The 17,991-nt window shown below is 41.5% G+C and overlaps 1 protein-coding gene across 1 annotated transcript in view; it reads left to right on the forward strand.

Annotated features, from left to right (window-relative positions):
- Nucleotides 1-3,025: 3,025 nt before the first annotated feature.
- The window catches only part of LOC102383679 (vacuolar protein sorting-associated protein 13B-like), a gene marked incomplete at both ends in the record, with an annotated part of 60,829 nt that continues 45,863 nt past the window's right edge, over nucleotides 3,026-17,991 (forward strand). Inside the window, 2 exons of the mRNA XM_006039000.1 lie at nucleotides 3,026-3,152; nucleotides 5,777-5,920. Of these exons, the coding sequence (XP_006039062.1) occupies nucleotides 3,026-3,152; nucleotides 5,777-5,920 (271 nt within the window). The remainder of the gene's footprint in view (nucleotides 3,153-5,776; nucleotides 5,921-17,991) is intronic.

Raw genomic sequence — 17,991 nt, forward strand, 5'->3', positions numbered from 1 at the left:
GAAGTGTGCCCCCACCGGTAATTGGGTATTCTTATCTTTGATACATTTCCACTGTGCATTCATTCTGGTGCACCGTTGTTGTTTGGTTTCTCTGACATATTTTTCATCAGGGCATTTGGTGCACTGGATGAGATACTACAATCTGGAGGTGCAGGTGTAATATCCAGGAATGTTGATGGCTCTGTTATGGGGTGTAGTAATTGTGGGGATGGTGGAGGTGTGTTGACAAGTTTTACATTTCTTGTCCTGGCATGGTCTGGCTCCATTTAGTGTGTTTAGGGCTGTAGGAAGTTTGCTTCTGGTGATGAGGTTGGTGAGGTTTGGTGCTTGTTTAAGGCTAGGATGGGTGGTTCTGGGAAGATCTCTGTGAGAATTGGGTCTCCTTTTAGTGTGGGTTGCAGTTTGAGGATTTTCCGTATAGGTTCCAGGGAGGAGTGATATGTCCTAACCAGTGGCGTGCGATTCATGGGGATTTTTCTTCTGTATTGCTGCAATTCTTCATGTGGTATCTGGGTGGCTCTTTCAAAAGCGTGATCTATTTCCCTGGAGGAGTGTCCTTGTTGAGTGAAGGTCCTTTTGAGATTTGTGAAGTGGTGATCATGGGTGTTCTCTTCAGTGGTATCGGAGAGCTTGGCTATATATTACAGCTTTCTTGGTGTTTTTAGGGTGATTGCTGGTTCTGTGCAGATATGTATGTTGGTCTGTGGGTTTCTTGTATATGATGGTCCTTATTGTACCATTCTGGATAGTAACCATCGTGTCTAAAAAGTGAATGTTGGTGTTGGAGTATTCCGGTGATAGTCTGATGGAGGGGTGCTGCATGTTGAATTTCTGATGGAAATCAATCAGATTGTAGGTTTTCAGTCCAAATGATGATGATGTCATTGATATATCTTAAGTATAGCAAGGGTTTGATGGTGCAGTCCTTGAAGAATTTTTCTTCCAAGTGGCTTATGAACAGGTTGGCATAATGTGGGGGCATTTTGGTGCCCATGGCTCTGCCCGTGGTCTTGAGGAAGTGTTGGTTATTGAAAATGAAGTTGTTTCGTGTGAGGATGAAGTGTAATATCTTTGGGTTCTGTACTCTGAGCTGCAATCTTGTTCTTGCAGATATGTAAGGCAGGCTTGAATGCCATCCTGGTGTGGGATGTTGGTAGGCTGGTAACATCCATGGTGTCCTTAGACCAGTGGTCACCAACCAGTCAATCTTGATTGACTGGTTGATCGTGGAGCCTCTGACAGTCGATCTCAGTCTGTCAGAGGCTCCACAACCTGGAGCAGCAAGCCACATGTGGCTGGGCTGAGCCACGCCCCCTGCCACCTGGGCTGGCTGGGTGAATTCGGTCAGAGCCTAGGCGGCTTGCCCGGGAGGCAAGGGGGTGGGAGGCAGGGCAGGGGCAGTAGATTCTGGAGTACCCTTTACTTACAAAAAATTATCTTCACCATAACAAATTTGGAGATCACTGCCTTAGACTAACACAGCTACAACCTACACCCCTGAAACATGGTTAGTTGTTAGTTATCTAGTGAATGTTCTAGCACTTTTTAGAGTTTGCCTTTATGGAATCTAGGGATTATCTTTTCTCTGTAAGAAAAGTAAGTAGACGAGATCTCACTTGGACTTTTTCCATCTTGAGACAGTGTCTCCATCAGTACCACTCAGAAAACTCACACCAGCAGGATGATGTTGGGGTGAGCATCGCCTAATTTCATTGTGTTCCTTTTTTCTTCATCAGAAAGGAAGGCACTGGAGGGTCTCATAGACCAAGTTTTGTTTCAGTAGTTTAGTTGAACTGACAGAAAGATCCGTGCTTGCACAGATATGTCAACAAGCACGATTGATTGGTGCATCCTTAACATGGAAAAATGCCTTAGGCTTGCATTATGGAAACAATGAAGAACAACCAGAAATCAGCCTAATTATCCAGATCACTGACACACATGTTTATGGAATGTCACTGTCCTGATTAGAAGCAGTTAATTTAGGGCAATGAATTGCATAAGAAAATATTTGAAGGCTGCCATTCCTGTACCTGGGAAAATAATTAGATGGCTATGCATAGTTTATAGTGGTCAGTAAGTTATGTTAGTGATAAGATGTGAGTGATAGAGTATATGCTATGTGGCATAAGATGTCTTACCTTTTTTTGTCCTTGATTTTAGGATCTTTAACTGTTTTATTTTAAGTGTTTTTATGTAGGAATTAAATATTTTGTTAAGGTTTCAAAACCAGCTATTTATAAAGTGAAGAACATTCACTGACATGCTGTTTTTATGTAATTTACAGTTCTGATAGGCAAGGTTTAACTTATTTCACAGTAGTTTTTAACAGTTGAATTCAGCAGAAAAATAACCAACAAATAACAAATCATTCTGCATAGGTCAGTATACATTAGATTGCAGAATCAAATGTTTACTAAACACACTGAAGACACTGTGGATTTGCACAAAGTATTAACAGTTATCATTAGAGAATTGTATAATGTAATCCTAATTGTAAAGTAATGTATTTGAATTATTAGCATTGGCCCTGCACTTAGCTGTGTCCTGCATGGAGCCCCACTGATTTTAGGGTTGGGACTATAGAGTTGTGACCACTGTGATTATTAATTATTAATAAATGTTTGTACTGTGGTAGCACCCAAATGTCCCAAGCAGGTTTGAAGCCTTGTTGTACTAGGCCAGCAATTCTCAACCAGGATGCTATGGGGTGCTGCACAATATTAGCACTGCTGGTGTGTAAACACCTGCACATGATTCACAAGATAAACCCAGAGATTTCAAATAAGAATCAATAGTGTCAAAAACATTCTGACCTATTGTGGGCTTTGACTACTTTGCAACAGAAGAATTGCGCTATTATTTTGCCATAGTCAAGAAACAAGTGAAAGCTAAGAGCTGACACATTTTCCAAGGAGTGGCTTGAGCCTAATGAGGTTGAAAACCACTGTACTAGGTGCACTGTACATAGGAAGAACATGTGATGTTATGATCTCTTCCCTTTTTCTTTCTTTCTTTCTTTCAGCATAAAGCGACATCAAGAACGAAGAGCAATTTTGACTCCAATTTTAACAGATTTCACAGTTCGAATAACTGCTGCTCCTGCGATTATTTTCACAAAAGTAATTGCACCAGAGAATTTGCACACAGAGGTTAGTATCAAGAAAAAACAGAAAAAAAGAACAGCATGTTAACATGTAAACTGTTGTCCCAGTAGCACATTTTGATATTGATATTGTTCTAGTAAGCAATATTAAAATAAAGTGTTTATACATAGGAATAGCTTTAAAAAGTACTGTTGACTTCGGTATTTTACTCTGACACAGATAGTGATTGTTATCTGTATTTTAGGGACAGATCTTTTTTTATTTAACAACATTATGATTGCACCTAATCGTGGCCCTCCATTTGCTCAGGATGCCCTTGTGCTAGGTGCTGTACAAACACACAGAAATAAATAGTCCTCATCCTAAAGAAGGAAATGAGGAGAGACCTGATGCATCAGATGTACACAAAGGTCCATTGAATTGTGTAAGTCCACATCCTGTTTGTCTCACTTTATCAGGTCTTGCCTAACAAGACCTGCCACTGCAAGCCTCATTGGCTGCAGGGCTCGCAGCAGGGACATTGTCATTGGTTGCAGGACTCTCAGTGGGGGTAGCGGGGAGAATTCTACTGCCGCTGCCTGCCCCTGATCTCACGAAGCTCGCAGCAGCAGGAGCATTCTCCCTGCTGTGAAGCCCCACCCCTCATGAAGCTCACAGCAGCAGCAGCATTCTCCCTACTCCCCATACTGCAACACCCGCAGCCCCCACTACGAGCCCTGTAGCCCATGTTGGCTATAGGACTTGCAGCGGGGGCGGCACACAGAATACTGTCCCCCCTGTGAGCCCTGTCAGCTGCGGGGCTTGCAGTCATGGGAGCTGGTGCAGTGGGAGGCTGAGATCATGATCCCAGGCTCCCTCTGCACACATGATAAGGCTCAATGGGATTTACTGCGCAGTCCCACTATCACTCTTGCCATACACAGAAAGCTCAATTGTACATACATGTGCATGGCAGAAAGCGCAATTGTGTGGATCATGCATTAGATCCCATTGTGCCTTTACCTGCATGTGTCGAGCAACCCTAAGTGTGACAAATTTCTTGATACAGAGAGCATCAGCTACTAGAGAAAAATAAAACTAAGACCCTAATAACTACATGTAATGTACTTTCTGTGATAAATGTCCATGTAATGATGTTTGGGATTTTTTATGATTATGTACATTGCTTTATCCTAAATACAAGCTGTCAACAGGCAGACCTAATTTGGCACTGTCTGAAAAGCCAAAAGTGGGAATCTTTTAATGGTTTCCAGCAGTATTTTTAAAGGTTTTTTAATGAATCACGTCTTCTCAACACTATTCAACACAATGTTACATTTAAAAAACACTTTTCCTAGAACCCTGGAAAACACATCTGAAAGCTACATTGTCTCAGCAAAAAAGGAATCAACTGATTTTGTTGTAGTTGAACTTCCCAAGCTAAGAATTTCCAAAAGCATACCACCCCAAAATTAATAGTGGTGTAGTGCAAGATATACCACATCGATTGGAAAGATTTTGCAATAACTTTTACCAGTCTGTAGGCCAGCTCATTAACAATAAGCCTACGGGACCTTGTACACACAAGAGATTGTGGTTCATTTTTTGGCATTAGCATGGCACAAGGGAACTTAAAAATTTTATATGTCAGGAGGTGCCAGTCATTTCTGGCCAGCAAGCAGGAGTGATCTCTCATAATAGCTACCTCCTGGGGAGGGCAAAACTGAGGCAGGAATAAAAAGGCATATTTGAACTATAGGTTACAGGTACACACTTAAGCAGAATGAATAGACTGGCTATATGAGGGGAAAATTGAAACATTTAATGTAAAATGCCATCAAAAGTGTGGGCTGGAAAGAGTTTAACTTAAACAAATATTGGGGGATAGCTGAGATGCACAGAAAGGATTCAGTAATCAGTAACGTCTAAAATTTACTAATGCTCATGTTCAGGAATGTAAATGTTTTATGAGTCAGATTCTCCTTGTTACTTATTCCCTCAGAGACACTTACTGGTGAAGAAAGAGGTCTACATAGATTACTAAACATTTGAAAACAAACGAGATTCTCATGAAGAGGGCAGTGCTTCTGCTTATTTATCAACCTTTCTGGACTGGTTCTATTTTTCATCTCTGTACTGCCTGCCAACCGTGGTCTAGAGCTTTAGCTGTGCTATATAATACCAATAAAATAGTGGTCATCCAACTAACTCTGCCAAGTTATTAATAGTGGTTTACAAGTAAACAGAAATCAATTAGGCTGGTTATCAGCAAGTTCCAATACATGATTTCATTATAAATCAAACTTATTTTATATTCCAAAAAAGTACATCTTTTGGAAGAAGAGGGGAAAGGAGAATTGTAATCCATTGCCAAGAAAATGAAAAACAAAAATCTGATTGTCCACTATTTGATACTACAAAGAAACGGAAACAAGACCTCACGCATGAAACACTTAGATATAGTTTGTCTCGATGGTTACATAGGCTGTTGGAAGCAAGTAAGATATCAAACTGTGCCTTCATCAGAAGACTTTATAATTGGTATGCCAGTCTCTGCTAGTTAAGGATAAGCAGATTTAACAATCATAATTAACATTTTTAAATAGCTTAAATTTTATAGGTCATGTAGAAACTGTAAATTCTCTATCTGGAATTTGTTAACAAGTGTTTTGAATTATTTTTCTCCATAGGAGATTTTAGTGTGTGGCCATTCTTTAGAGGTGAATGTGACCACAAACCTGGATTTCTTCCTCAGTGTGGCTCAAGTACAACTTCTGCAACAAATAATACAAGCTAATATGGTTGGATTAGAAACTTCCAGCAAAGCCATTGAGGTAAGTTAGATAACCTGGGATTTTATTTCTATGGCTCACATCAGACATTTAAATCGTTTGCAATGGTAGAAATATGACATAAATGAAGTGCATATATTATTCTTTATTTATTTTTACACTTCTTTTGCCTCATCCTGCAAAGATAGGGTGACCACACATCCCAGTTTGGGCAGGACAGTTCCAGGTTTCATAGGCCAATCTGAGCCAGTTAGTGAAAATTAAAACAAGTCCTGGAATCGCAAGGATGTGGGACTCAGTCTGGCATGGAAGTAGAGCGGCATTGGGCACCAGGCAAGCACCACCAAGAACACCGCTGCCTGCAACAGCACTGCAGACTTGAGGGGGCGGTGTCCCAGATTTCCTTAAAAGTAATATGGTCACACTATCCAAAGAGGAATGAGAGACCACATGAAAGGTGTCTCAGTTTGCATATGCTTAATGTATCTTCATCTTTGCCTTGGCTCATTGAATCCACCTATCATACTGGTGCTCACACTCTTACTTCTGTGAGATGGCCCCTCTGAACCTCTTACTCCACTGAGCACTAGCTGTGGGTGATGACAAACTTCACTCATTAAGCTTCCACCTTTTAAATCTTATATTTGATCATTAATGCCAAATTAGGCCTCCAAGATGTTCCTAGGAAGATGAAACTCCCCATCAGATATCTTGCAGCAAACAAAATCATATTCCTTCGTGATCCTCAAATCCTGTGATCTGTCAGGCCCACAGCATCTTGGGAATGCAGTTCAGATTGTACTTTTGTTATAGAGCAGAAAAGGCTAGTCAGTAACCCAAGTGGACTGGCTGCTACCTACCTTCAGAGCCTTCCATATAGCAGGGCTGTGTAATAGAGCTATGCAAAGCTTCGGGTGGTGATTCAATTCAGAGGAGATTCAGCCTGATTTGGTGGCCGAATCTCTAAATCTGAATCAAATCCAGGAACCAATTAAAAGGTCCAAACTGATTCAAAGCACTCTGAATCTTTGGCAAAGATTCGGAGAACTTTGATGATTTGGGCAGTCCACGGTGGCTGCAGCAGGGAGCTGCAGCCGGACTCAGAGCTGGTAAGTACTAGGGGTGGGGGAGGAGGGGCTGAGGGAGGGAGAAGAAGACTATAGGAGGACCCCTGCCAGCCCCCAGCCCCTTCCTGATCCCTGCCCACTCCCCCAGCCCCACCATGGCTGCCCTGCCTGCCCCAGCTCCCAGTGCTTTAAAAAAAAAGCCCAACTCACCGGGTACTGCCAGGAGGGGAGTGATCCCTGCTACCCCCCACTGTCCCATGCTACATGGGGGGGCTCTGCCAGCCCCACTCCCCCAGCCCCACCCCCTGGCCGGCCCGCCCAGGCCAGCTCCGGCCCTTTAAGGAAAAAAAAAAACACAGAAAAGCCCCCGGACTCCCAGCGGCCACAGGGCTTTGGGGGGTCATGGAAGAGCCTCACACATGGCGGGGGCAGCGGGGATCACCCCCACCGGCAGGAAGGGCGAGTGTGGGGGTTTTTCTCGGGTCTTTTTTTTCTTAAAGGGCCAAAGCTGGGGCAAGTAGGGCAGCCATGGGTGGGGCTGGTACAGTGGAGGGGAGGTCAGGGGGCTTGTGCAGAGCCCCTCACACAGCGTGGGGCAGTGGGGATTGCCCCTCCACCTGGCAGCACCCACTGAGTTCAGGCTTTTTTTTTCAAAGTGCCAGGAACCGGGGCAGGTTCTGAATCTCTGAATTGAATTCAGCCAAATCGATTCAGGGCAGTTTTTCAAAACACCAAATCGAATCATTGTCCCCAAATCGGCTGGATCCGAATCCAAAGCGAATACTAGCCGCTTAGCACAGGCCTACTGTGTAACCCACCAAAGACACTCAACTCTCCTGTTCCCCTCCTAGCCAATGGGAGAAAAATGGAGGACTATTCTCTCTTTCCTGCTCAGGTACTGTCTCCACATGCATCCTGGGTTAGGGTTAGACAGTAAAAGGTCCAGCTCCCTCCTTTTCCCTTTCTGTCTAAGGACCCCAGGACTAGTTTGTTACCCCACTGGTCTAAAGAAACATCCTTTCTCCCTCAGCCCCTCCTTCCCTGAGAGTGGGGGAGGTGGAGGAGACATCATTTAATTACCCTGTTGAACCATTAAAAATGTAATAAAAGAAATACAGTATAGTTTTCTCTTCCTTGGATACTTTGCAGGCACAGGGCCTCTTTTGGAAATGTGCATTGTAAAAAAGTATACTATGGGAATATCTTCAATAAATAATTGCAGGGCACTCTTTTCCCATTGTCAGAGGAATGGTCAAAATCATAAAAGTTGAATGGATGCCCAGAATTCTAATTTTGAGCTGGTGCAGTGCAAAAGTCTTGTGCTCTTAGTAGGGAGTATGCAAACTTGCTGCAACAAAAGCTACTTCCTACCTTATTCAGAACACTTTTTCTTCATTGTACCCAGAAATGCCCATTTGTCCTTCATTAATGTCTTTCATACATACTACAAAGTCCCCTGTAATGAATAAATGAAAACAATTCTAGTTCAAATTGTCAGCCTTGCTTATATCATAATATATACAGCTAACCTGGATTCAGTACAGTGAAGTATAATGCTTTCTTTCATTACTCTGTTCTCTAATACTCTGTGTTGTCTAGTCTGAAGTGCATGAATTAAGCCAGCTTATGCTGGGGTCTCTGTGTCTGTTCTCTTCATATTTTTCAACTCATGCTGTTGCCCTGAATCACTAGAGGGAAAAATCGTAATATTGATGAATGGGCCAGTTTATATCAATCTAAGTGAGTTAAATCTGAAACCTGGAGATGTCAACATTGTTAACTATTCCATTGCTGATCATCTGAATAGAAATATCTAGTGGTAATTTTCCCACAACATCCTGGCAGTCTGTCCAGTCAGGACTGTCTAACTTCTTAGTCCTCAGGGGCCACATGCTGCGTGGGTTGCACCAGGTGAGCTGTAGGTCATTGTGCCACACAGCTCCTCCTCCATTGCTGCTCCACTCACCTGTCTGGGCTTCCCCTCAACTGCTGCACTGGGTGCCCCCTACTGTTGCACTAAAGCCTTTCTCCTCTCTGTTGCACCACATAGGCACAAGTCCTCATCCTCCTGCTGCAATGCATGCCTCCCCAACTGCTGCCCCATGCAAGCACAGTCTTCCTTCCCACGTGGCCCTGATTCTGCCTCCACCTACCTACAGTGGCCCAGACTCACCCTCAGCTCCTGTGCTGCACCACATGGTCCTGCCCTCTGGGGTGGGTGTAGGAAACTGCAGCCAGAGGAAGGCATGCAAACCAGCAGATTCCAGCTGCTATTTGAAGTGTGCACATTTGAGATTCTCCTAACATAGTTAGTGTGTAAGTGATTCAGAAGGTAACAGACTTTTTCTCCAAACTTGAGACGAGATAAAGTGGCAATGGTTCATCAAATGTTAAATGAAGAGAAGTTCTTGGTTGAATAACAGACACTATGATGCATTCTGGATATCATTTTTATTTTGAAGAGAGGTTCACACATGAATTTCCAGCACCAATAAGTTTTCAGCCATTAAGCATACTGTCTTTGAAATCACCAGGCATATAATGCTAAAGAAAACCAGGTGAAAGTCATGTGAGTCTGTGCTTTTTAATGATACCTAAAATGAAGGAATTGGGGCACTTTTTTTTTATTTTGATTGGCATATTTTGTTTATCTTCAGAGACACCTGGATAGATTACGTTTAACCAATCAGTAAGTAAAAATCACTAACAAATATATGCATTCAGGAATTCTCTAAAAGGGATGGGGGATAAGAGAATGCCTTGAATTTCTTGTAGTTACAGCCTTTGAAGCTACTTTAGGAATAGTATCACCTGTTTACCTCTGTGCTTATACAACAGGAAGACTAGACTGGAAACATACCTGTTGCAACTTTTGTTAAGTATCTTTCAAAGAGAGCTTACCTGTATGCTGAAAAATAAACCTATAATGGAGTTGCCTAAGAAAAGAAAATCTAAAGCAGTAAGTTTTTAATTCAGGTTTTCTTCTTAGTAGTGTTTCTGTTAGATGTAGTGAATTCTTCAAGGTGCTTGAAGGTCTTCCTAGAAATGTTCATTTTAGATATATGTCAAGGACCAAACCACAGAACTCTGGAGCATGCTGAGAACTTGATTTCCTGGAATATTCATTGTCCAGTTGATCATAAACTTTGCCTGGATTGTAGGGGTTCTGCTTTCTATTTGCTATGTGTTGAAAAAGTAGTTGGCCTTGAAGAAGGAAGTTTAAAAAGAACTATTGCAAAAATAATAGAAAAGATAAGAGAAAGTTTAGTTACAGATACGTTTTCACTAGAAAGTAGAAGAAATATGAAGATGGAGCTTGATAAGTTTATGAATGGGTTACTGATGTGGGTACCTACAGATGCAGGAGACTCAGGAGGTCTCTGCCAGCCTTATCATCCTTAATAACAATATGAATCCATATTTTTGCAACATCGTACTTAACAGCTAATAGCACGTGCTGTGTTTTTGGTCCATTCACACAGTGCCAAAACCTTTTAACCTATTTCACACCTAAGACACAAGGGTGATTTGAGTAAGTCAGTTTTATTTAAGTATTTTTGCAGTAAAATACATCTTATGCTGAAAATGAAATTAATTCATATAGCAGTTATTACACAATGCTTATTTCCAGACTTCACTTTTTTCTCTGGCTTCCAGGTTTAAACCTTTATTCAGTTTATATCCTTTTCTCATTATCTTGGTCACGCTTCTTTATGTACTGAGTGCAAATAGATTTTGTTTAGGAGAAATCTTCATTTTTGATAGAAAGGTTACTAGATATTATACATCTGGGGAAAAGATCCTTCCACAACCAAAACTGAGAAAGTCACCATTTATGCTGTCTGGCTTTCTACCCATTTTTGCTTTACTAGAGTTGTGGGTGTTCCTGGAGTATAATTACTAACCACCTGTGAATTGGACCAATAGTTTTTTTGGCTCATTAGACCCAAGATTGGCAGAAGCTTTCCATACTTTTCATATAGAACACCTGGCAAAAGTAGGATATCTAATGGGAATGAGAGCATGGAATGGAAATTAACGCATCTGAAGGGGAAAAAAAACCTCTGAAAGGTTAGAGCAGTCAGGTGGGTGGTGCAAAGAATACATAATTTCTGTACTAGAATGCTGAAAGAAGGGAGAAGGGGATGATCTTGCCATCAGTGTGAACTCAATAGCTTGCAAGGTTTAGAGTCAGTATTGAATGAAAGAAAGATATTGAGGTAAATAGGATTTAAATATAACATGGGTTTGCCAAATATAGATCACACCAGGTGAACCACCGATGTGACACAGCCATGGAAATGACAAAACAATATTCTATGAGGTATTCCAGTAGAGATATGGAACTGTTAGTGCCATTGCACAGGGTTATTGATAGGACCTCATTTGAAATGCCTTGTACAGTTCTGGTTGCCATTGTTCAAGGGCACTGTACTTGCACTTAAGCAGATGCAGAGAATGGTTGCTAGGGTAATCAGGGAAATACAGTGCCTATCTGACAAGAGGAGATAAAAGAGCCTGGCTTATTTAACAAAGTAAAATGAAGATTCAGAGTGGATAGGATTGCTTTCTATAAATACATCCAAGAGGGGTGGGACGGGGATGATAGCAGAAGAACAAATGGACATAAACTGGCCAGGAATATATTTAGGATGGAAAACAGAAGGTTTTTAATCACCAAAAGAGTGAGGTCCTGGATCAGCCTTCAGTAAACTGAGACAGAAACCTCAATCACTTCAAGATGGTACTTGATACGTTTCTGAAAGAGACTATATGATACACTTGTCTGTTGACAGCAGAGGACTAGATTTAGTAACCAGCAGGTCAGTTCCAGTCCTATGGCTTATATTCCAATGTAGCTCTTGCTCAAGCCCTCAAAAAGTTATATTTCAAAAATTTAACCTACAATCTCTTCTCTGACAGTCACCAACACTTCCTCCATATATCTATCCAAGTGTTGTCGTTATATTAATCTTTATAGCTCATTATTTTGGTGCCGCTACTTCTGAATTGTGTCCGTTTCGCAGCACCATTTTCTGTACAGCATAGGCAAGCCTTGTCTCTCTGTGTTTATGGATCTCCCACATTTATCCCACATTTATCGCATCTTCGGTCTACCCATCACATCTGTTTCTGAGAAGTTAACTAATGCCTTTGATCTGCCAATGACAGTAGCCTGTTTGCTTTTTTTTACAAGCACTTTTTGTGATTTCTCTTGTGCCGTATCTATTCATAGAAAGCACCTTTTATCAGAATTCAGAGTTACCACCTTATCCTTTTCTAAATTCCTATTTAAACTTCCCTGGCATGATGTTTTTAACACTGTCATGAGTATTAGTTAGGCTGGTGGACACTTGTGACCACAATGACAACTGAAACTATTAATAATGCAAATGTTACAGCCTTTGCTATTATATTGCTCATCTGTTTATCATCCTGTTATCTCTTACCATATTGCTACATTTTAAGCTCCCTGAGGCAGAGGCTGTCTTTGCTTTCCTTCGGACACTGCCAAAATGTGATTACTTAATAAGATAATTATCTAGATTACCCATGCACCCTTTTTGAGGACCACCATCCTTCCTCTCTAGGCTTCTTTTCAAGACAGCAACTTTAGAGGATTAAGAACTCCTGTTTTAATGAAAGTTATGAAGTAGGTTGTGATTTGCCATCTTGAGGTGCATCTAGATTCTACAAATGCATTTGTTTTATTTCAGTCTGGGCTCAGACCTGGCCATGGAACAGGTGCTGCATCAACAATATCAACTGATGATTTCCTTCAACTAGTGCATATTCTGGTTAAGGTGCCTGATCTGATTCTGATCATTTCAGGAGCTTCTTTTGCTATCATTGATAAAAAAAGATGCTGCATGACATTGCTTAATGGGAAGGGTAACACTTCATATCTATCTTCCCTAACACATCTTGGGAAATGTTTTGTCTACTCTAAGACCTCTCATGAGAAGGTTGCCATCCCTCCTGATCAGGGTGCTTCTAAGCTATCAGGAGAGATTGTTAATTTGGGCTGAGGTGTTATGAGTGACAGTGCTGATACTTGCTCCTAAAAGATAAATATACGTTTAATGTAAGCTGATGCCAGGTCATGAATTTCAGAGAGCTTAACTGGTATCTGACCGCAACAAAATCTGTCATTTTTATTAAATTCCAATTGAACAGTTTCTTTAGTTTTCCTGTATCTAATTAAGGGTACAGATGAGCCCAAACTGGTTCTCACTAGAAAGGGATAGGATAGCAATGAAGCTTACTGCAGGAGGGAAAGCATTTAGAAAAAACAAGTAGCTGTTGAGCTATTAGATATCCATTACTGTTCCTAGATTTAATACTTATTTCATATTTTATTGAAATAAATTAATAAAGCAGAAGTCTAAGGCTGTGATAAACCATGTCTAAATGTACCATTGTGGTACTAGCATCTTTGAGGAAACGTTATTGTTCTGCACAGATGCCTTCCTATATCTGGTGCAGTGTAGCCATGTCCATACAATGCCAAAGGTGGGCTAGGGGTGGCAGGGTCATTCTGTAATACTAATTAATCTGTCTAAAGTGCCATGTGGTGGTGGCTACACAGCTTCTGATTTGGGAGCCAGCTGGAGCTACATGATGTGCTTGAGGAGACCATTACTGGGCACAATAAGTTAACTGCATAGGCATAGCCACAGTGAGCTTTGGTAATGATAGTGTATTGGAAACTGTTATACAAACCAATGATAACAATAGGTATAACTTCATTAAATGCACATTGTGGATGTCATCTACTTGGATTTTAAGAAGGCCTTTGATATGGTATCTCATTATATTCTTATAGATAAACTGAGTGACCATGTAGATGATTTCATGGTCAGGTGGGTGGCAAATTGGCTTAGGGGTTGCATCCGGAGAGTGGTGGTGGATGGGTTGGTATCAGCCTGGAAAGATGTGGGCAGTGGAGCCCCACAAGGCTCGATCCTTGAACCAATGTTGCTCAGTGTCTTCATCAGTGACTTGGATGAAAGCATGGAAAGCACTCTGTCCAAATTCACAAATGATACCAAATTACTGGGTAAAGTTAATGCTCCAGAGGGTAGAGAATGAATCCAGGCAGATCTGGACAGGTTGGAAAAGTGGGCGGAACAGAATAGGATGCAGTTCAATAAGGACAAATGCAAGGTGCTGCACCTAGGGCGAAAGAATCACCAACACGTTTACAGGCTGGGGAAGGACCTTCTCAGCAGCACAGCAGTAGAAAGGCATCTTGGAGTCACTGGTGACTCCAAGATGAACATGAGTTGTCACTGTCACAAAGTGATCAGTAAAGCTAACCGCACTTTATCATGCATTAGCAGGTGTATGACAAACAGGTCCAAGGAGGTGATACTTCCTCTTTAAGTGGCATTGGTCAGGCCGCAGTTGGAGTAGTGTGTCCAGATTTGGGTGCCACACTTCAAGAGGGATATGGACAACCTCAAGAGGGTTCAGAGAAGGGCCACTTGGATGGTTAGGGACCTGCAGGCAAAGCCCTACGAGGGCCCTGAATCTCTTCAGCTTCCACAAGAGAAGGCTGAGAGGTGATCTTGTGGCCACCTACAAATTCATCAGGGGGGGACAGCAAGGAATAGGAGATGCTCTGTTTACCAGGGCACCCCTTAGGGCAGTGCTTCTCAAAGTGGTGGTCCATGGACCGGTGCTGGTCCACGAGCCACCGATCGCCGGTCCACAGCGAGTTACCAGGAAAGAAAGAAATATATTTTCAGAAGCATAAGATTGATATGTCATAGTGCCACAGTTCGTATGTTCCAACACTCCAGGTCACGTCACGTCGTGCGAGGTAAGGAAAGAGAAAGAAACAGCCAGTCGCGCATTTGTGTAGTGCTGTTACACGCAGTTGCTGCCACCGGCTGAACCAGGCACGGGTCCCTGGCCCACTGGAAAAATAATTGCCGGTATGCCACATCAGATAGTATGAGAAGCACTGCCTTAGGGTAACTAGGAACAACAGCCACAGACTGACGGAGAGCAGATTTAGGTTAGACATCAGGAAGTACTTCTTTACAGTAAGGGTTGCCAAAATCTGGAATGGGTTTCCAGGGGAGGTGGTGCTCTCCCCTACCTTGGGGGTCTTTAAGAGGAGGCTAGACATACACCTGGCTGAGGTCATCTGACCTGAGGGCTCTTTCCTGCCCAGGGCAGGGGGTCAGATGTGGTGATCTGCTAAAGTCCCTTCTGACCCAAACATCTATGAATTCTGAGCTGGAATAATCCAAAAGAAGGATTCAGTAAATGGGAGAACCTTGGACAAGAGTAAAACTAAAAATGATCTAAGATACGTAGGATGTGTGTGGAAAATAAATCAGACTTCAGTTTGCAATGGTCTGGAGAACCAAAAGAGGTAACACAACATGGGGCAGCACATGTAGAAAATATTCTCTGGAGCAGAAGGAACGATAGTTCCTCTGTGTCTGACTCTGGCACAGTTTTATCTGCAATATTGCTTGCAGACTCTTCATACTTCAGGGGACATTCCCTTGAAGGCTTAAACTTTAGCTCTGGAGCTTCTGCTGTATGATCTCCCATGTCAGTCACAGCCAGCAGGGCCACTTCAGAGCCACTGTTTCAGTTTTCAGTTGGCAACTCCCTTGAATTTCTTTCACCTTCAAAGTAAGCCTTCTCAAGGCTCTCCAGTTATCTCACACTGAAGCCACCTTTTCCACCAGGGAGTCTTTTGAAGCTAACTGGAATTTCAAAAGAAAACAGTAAAGGTGTTTAGGAAATTCTGGTATTGATTTATGAGGACAGATTTTAGGACCAAGTACATATAGCTTGGGTGAGAGATGGCAAAGGGGATATATGTGGCCATAAATCTACACATATTTGAAGGGTGTAAACAAAAAGGAATGAAGGGAATTAACTAGGGTTGTAGAAGGGTTTATGACTAGGAGTTAGGTAATGAAATGAAAGAAAAGGATTGTTTTAAGTTGAAATTGTTTTTGGGGGAAGGCTACCTGATAAGAATATCTTCAGCTGTGGAATGCTTACACCAGGGAAGAGGTAGAAGTTCTCAGTTTCAGACATTTAAAAATAGATGGAGCCAAGCACAAGAAAATAGATAGTAGAAGTCAGTGCTGCCATGGCAAGAAAACTGGCCCTGAAAGATGGCCCTGATAAACCTTTTCAGCTTCTAATACATGTGCTTAAGTATTCAGTAAATTCTATCCATTTACCTGAATTTCAAGTGGCTATTTGAAGGCCAGGTCATACATTATCTAAAATGACAAAATAAGGTGAAAATTAATCACATTTGTTCTGTGCAGCTTAACAATCATTAAACATCTACATCTTTTTTTTTTAATGGACCAAAAGGGGCTTGAGTATATTAAGACTGCCTGGGGCATGTGGATTTAGCAGCAGTAATTAGTTTGTTTTTCATGAATATCAAGTAATCATCATATTAAACCTACTTACAAAAGTACCATATATAAAGAATAACATATGTCTATTTTTCTAAACCAGTGTTTTAGAACAAGTTCAATGTTTCTACTTTTTAAGAAAATAAAAAACACATTTTTTAAGGGGGCAGGGAGGAACCACATCATTAAGTAAGTCAGAGATGGGGGTGCTCTTTGATCTATGCATGTACTCTAGACAGTATCCTGCAGGGGAAAAAATAAAATTTTAAAAAGTAATTTAACATTATTTCTTTCTTCCCATCTCTTAACTCAGCTTTTTACTCATGAGTTTCCGTTATTCTACAGCCTTTGTTTCATTCCCTAATCTTACCATTCCCTAGTCTTGCCTTTCGGTATGTTTACCTTAGTCTGAGCATGCATATCCAGTTGTCCAGTCTTTTCATTTTACACATTTGTTCTGTCACAGAAATCAAAGCAGTAAGAATTAGGGAAATCTTGATTTTTGTAGAATCTCCCTAGTGCTGTGAAATTATTAAAAGTCTTCTCCTTTTCTACAGAATTTGTATTGTTATGTACATACTACAACTTTCTCCAAATAAATAGAATACAAAGAAACTGCCTATTGAGGCCAGGGATTTTCTTTAGGACTAAGTAGTTTTAATGGCAGGAGAATTTTCTTTTCTTTTATTTAATAATCTTTTGAAACATGAAAAGTACTCAGGCAGCTTTCTTCACCTTACCATGCCACTTGAATGGTCTTGTATTATTCATAGATTTTTAAGACCAGAAGGGCCTATTATAGGCCAGTCCAGTGATTTGCAACTAGGGTGCCATGGCAGCCTTTGAAGGGTGCCACTGCTGGGGGATAAGTGAGATAAATGCAGACTCTTTTTGCTGGCTGCTTCTCCTCCTTCCTGACCCCTCTTCAAGTGGATAAGCACTATAATAAATAAATTTGTTTTTGAAATGGGGTGCTGCTTAAATCAGAAAAGTTATGCAAGGATTCTTGAAACTAAAAAGGCTGAGAACCACTGGTCTAGTCTTACCCTCTTCATAACACAGGTCCACAGAATTTCATCCAGTGATTCATGCATAACTTCCACTTGAGCTACAATGCCTGCTTTAGACTAAAATGCAGTCTTGATTTAAAGACTTCAAGTAACAAGGAATCCATCACATCATTCAGTGTAACGACCATTGAGGCATGAAGCACTGCTAATTGCATACTGCTTGCCAGCATCAAAGAAACTTATCCTCTGAATTTTCTCTTTTCAGCCATCCATTATCCCATGCCTTAATCCTGCAACAGGCTCTCTCTTCAGGCAGACCTCTGGGACCATAAGGAGAGCCCTGTTGAAGTAGGGCTCATTTTGGCAGCCTGGATCTGCTCCTCCTAAGATGAGCTCATGGCAGGATGTGGTCCTGAAATCTTACATTTTTATGACTTGCTCATTTCTCAGATTTCATCTATCTATTTTCAGCAACAGATGGCCAGAACACATAACAGAATTTAAAGCAAATGATTGTGTCTTTCTGTGCATTTTTAGAAAGTTTAGAGTAATTGGTTGTTAATACAGGTATTTTCCACATTAGATGGCTAGTGGTGTTTATGGCTTTTTTCATTGGGGAGATCTTTCCTTTT

This window comes from Alligator sinensis, unplaced genomic scaffold, assembly GCF_000455745.1.
Source record: "Alligator sinensis unplaced genomic scaffold, ASM45574v1 scaffold974_1, whole genome shotgun sequence".
Classification (NCBI taxonomy): domain Eukaryota; kingdom Metazoa; phylum Chordata; order Crocodylia; family Alligatoridae; genus Alligator; species Alligator sinensis.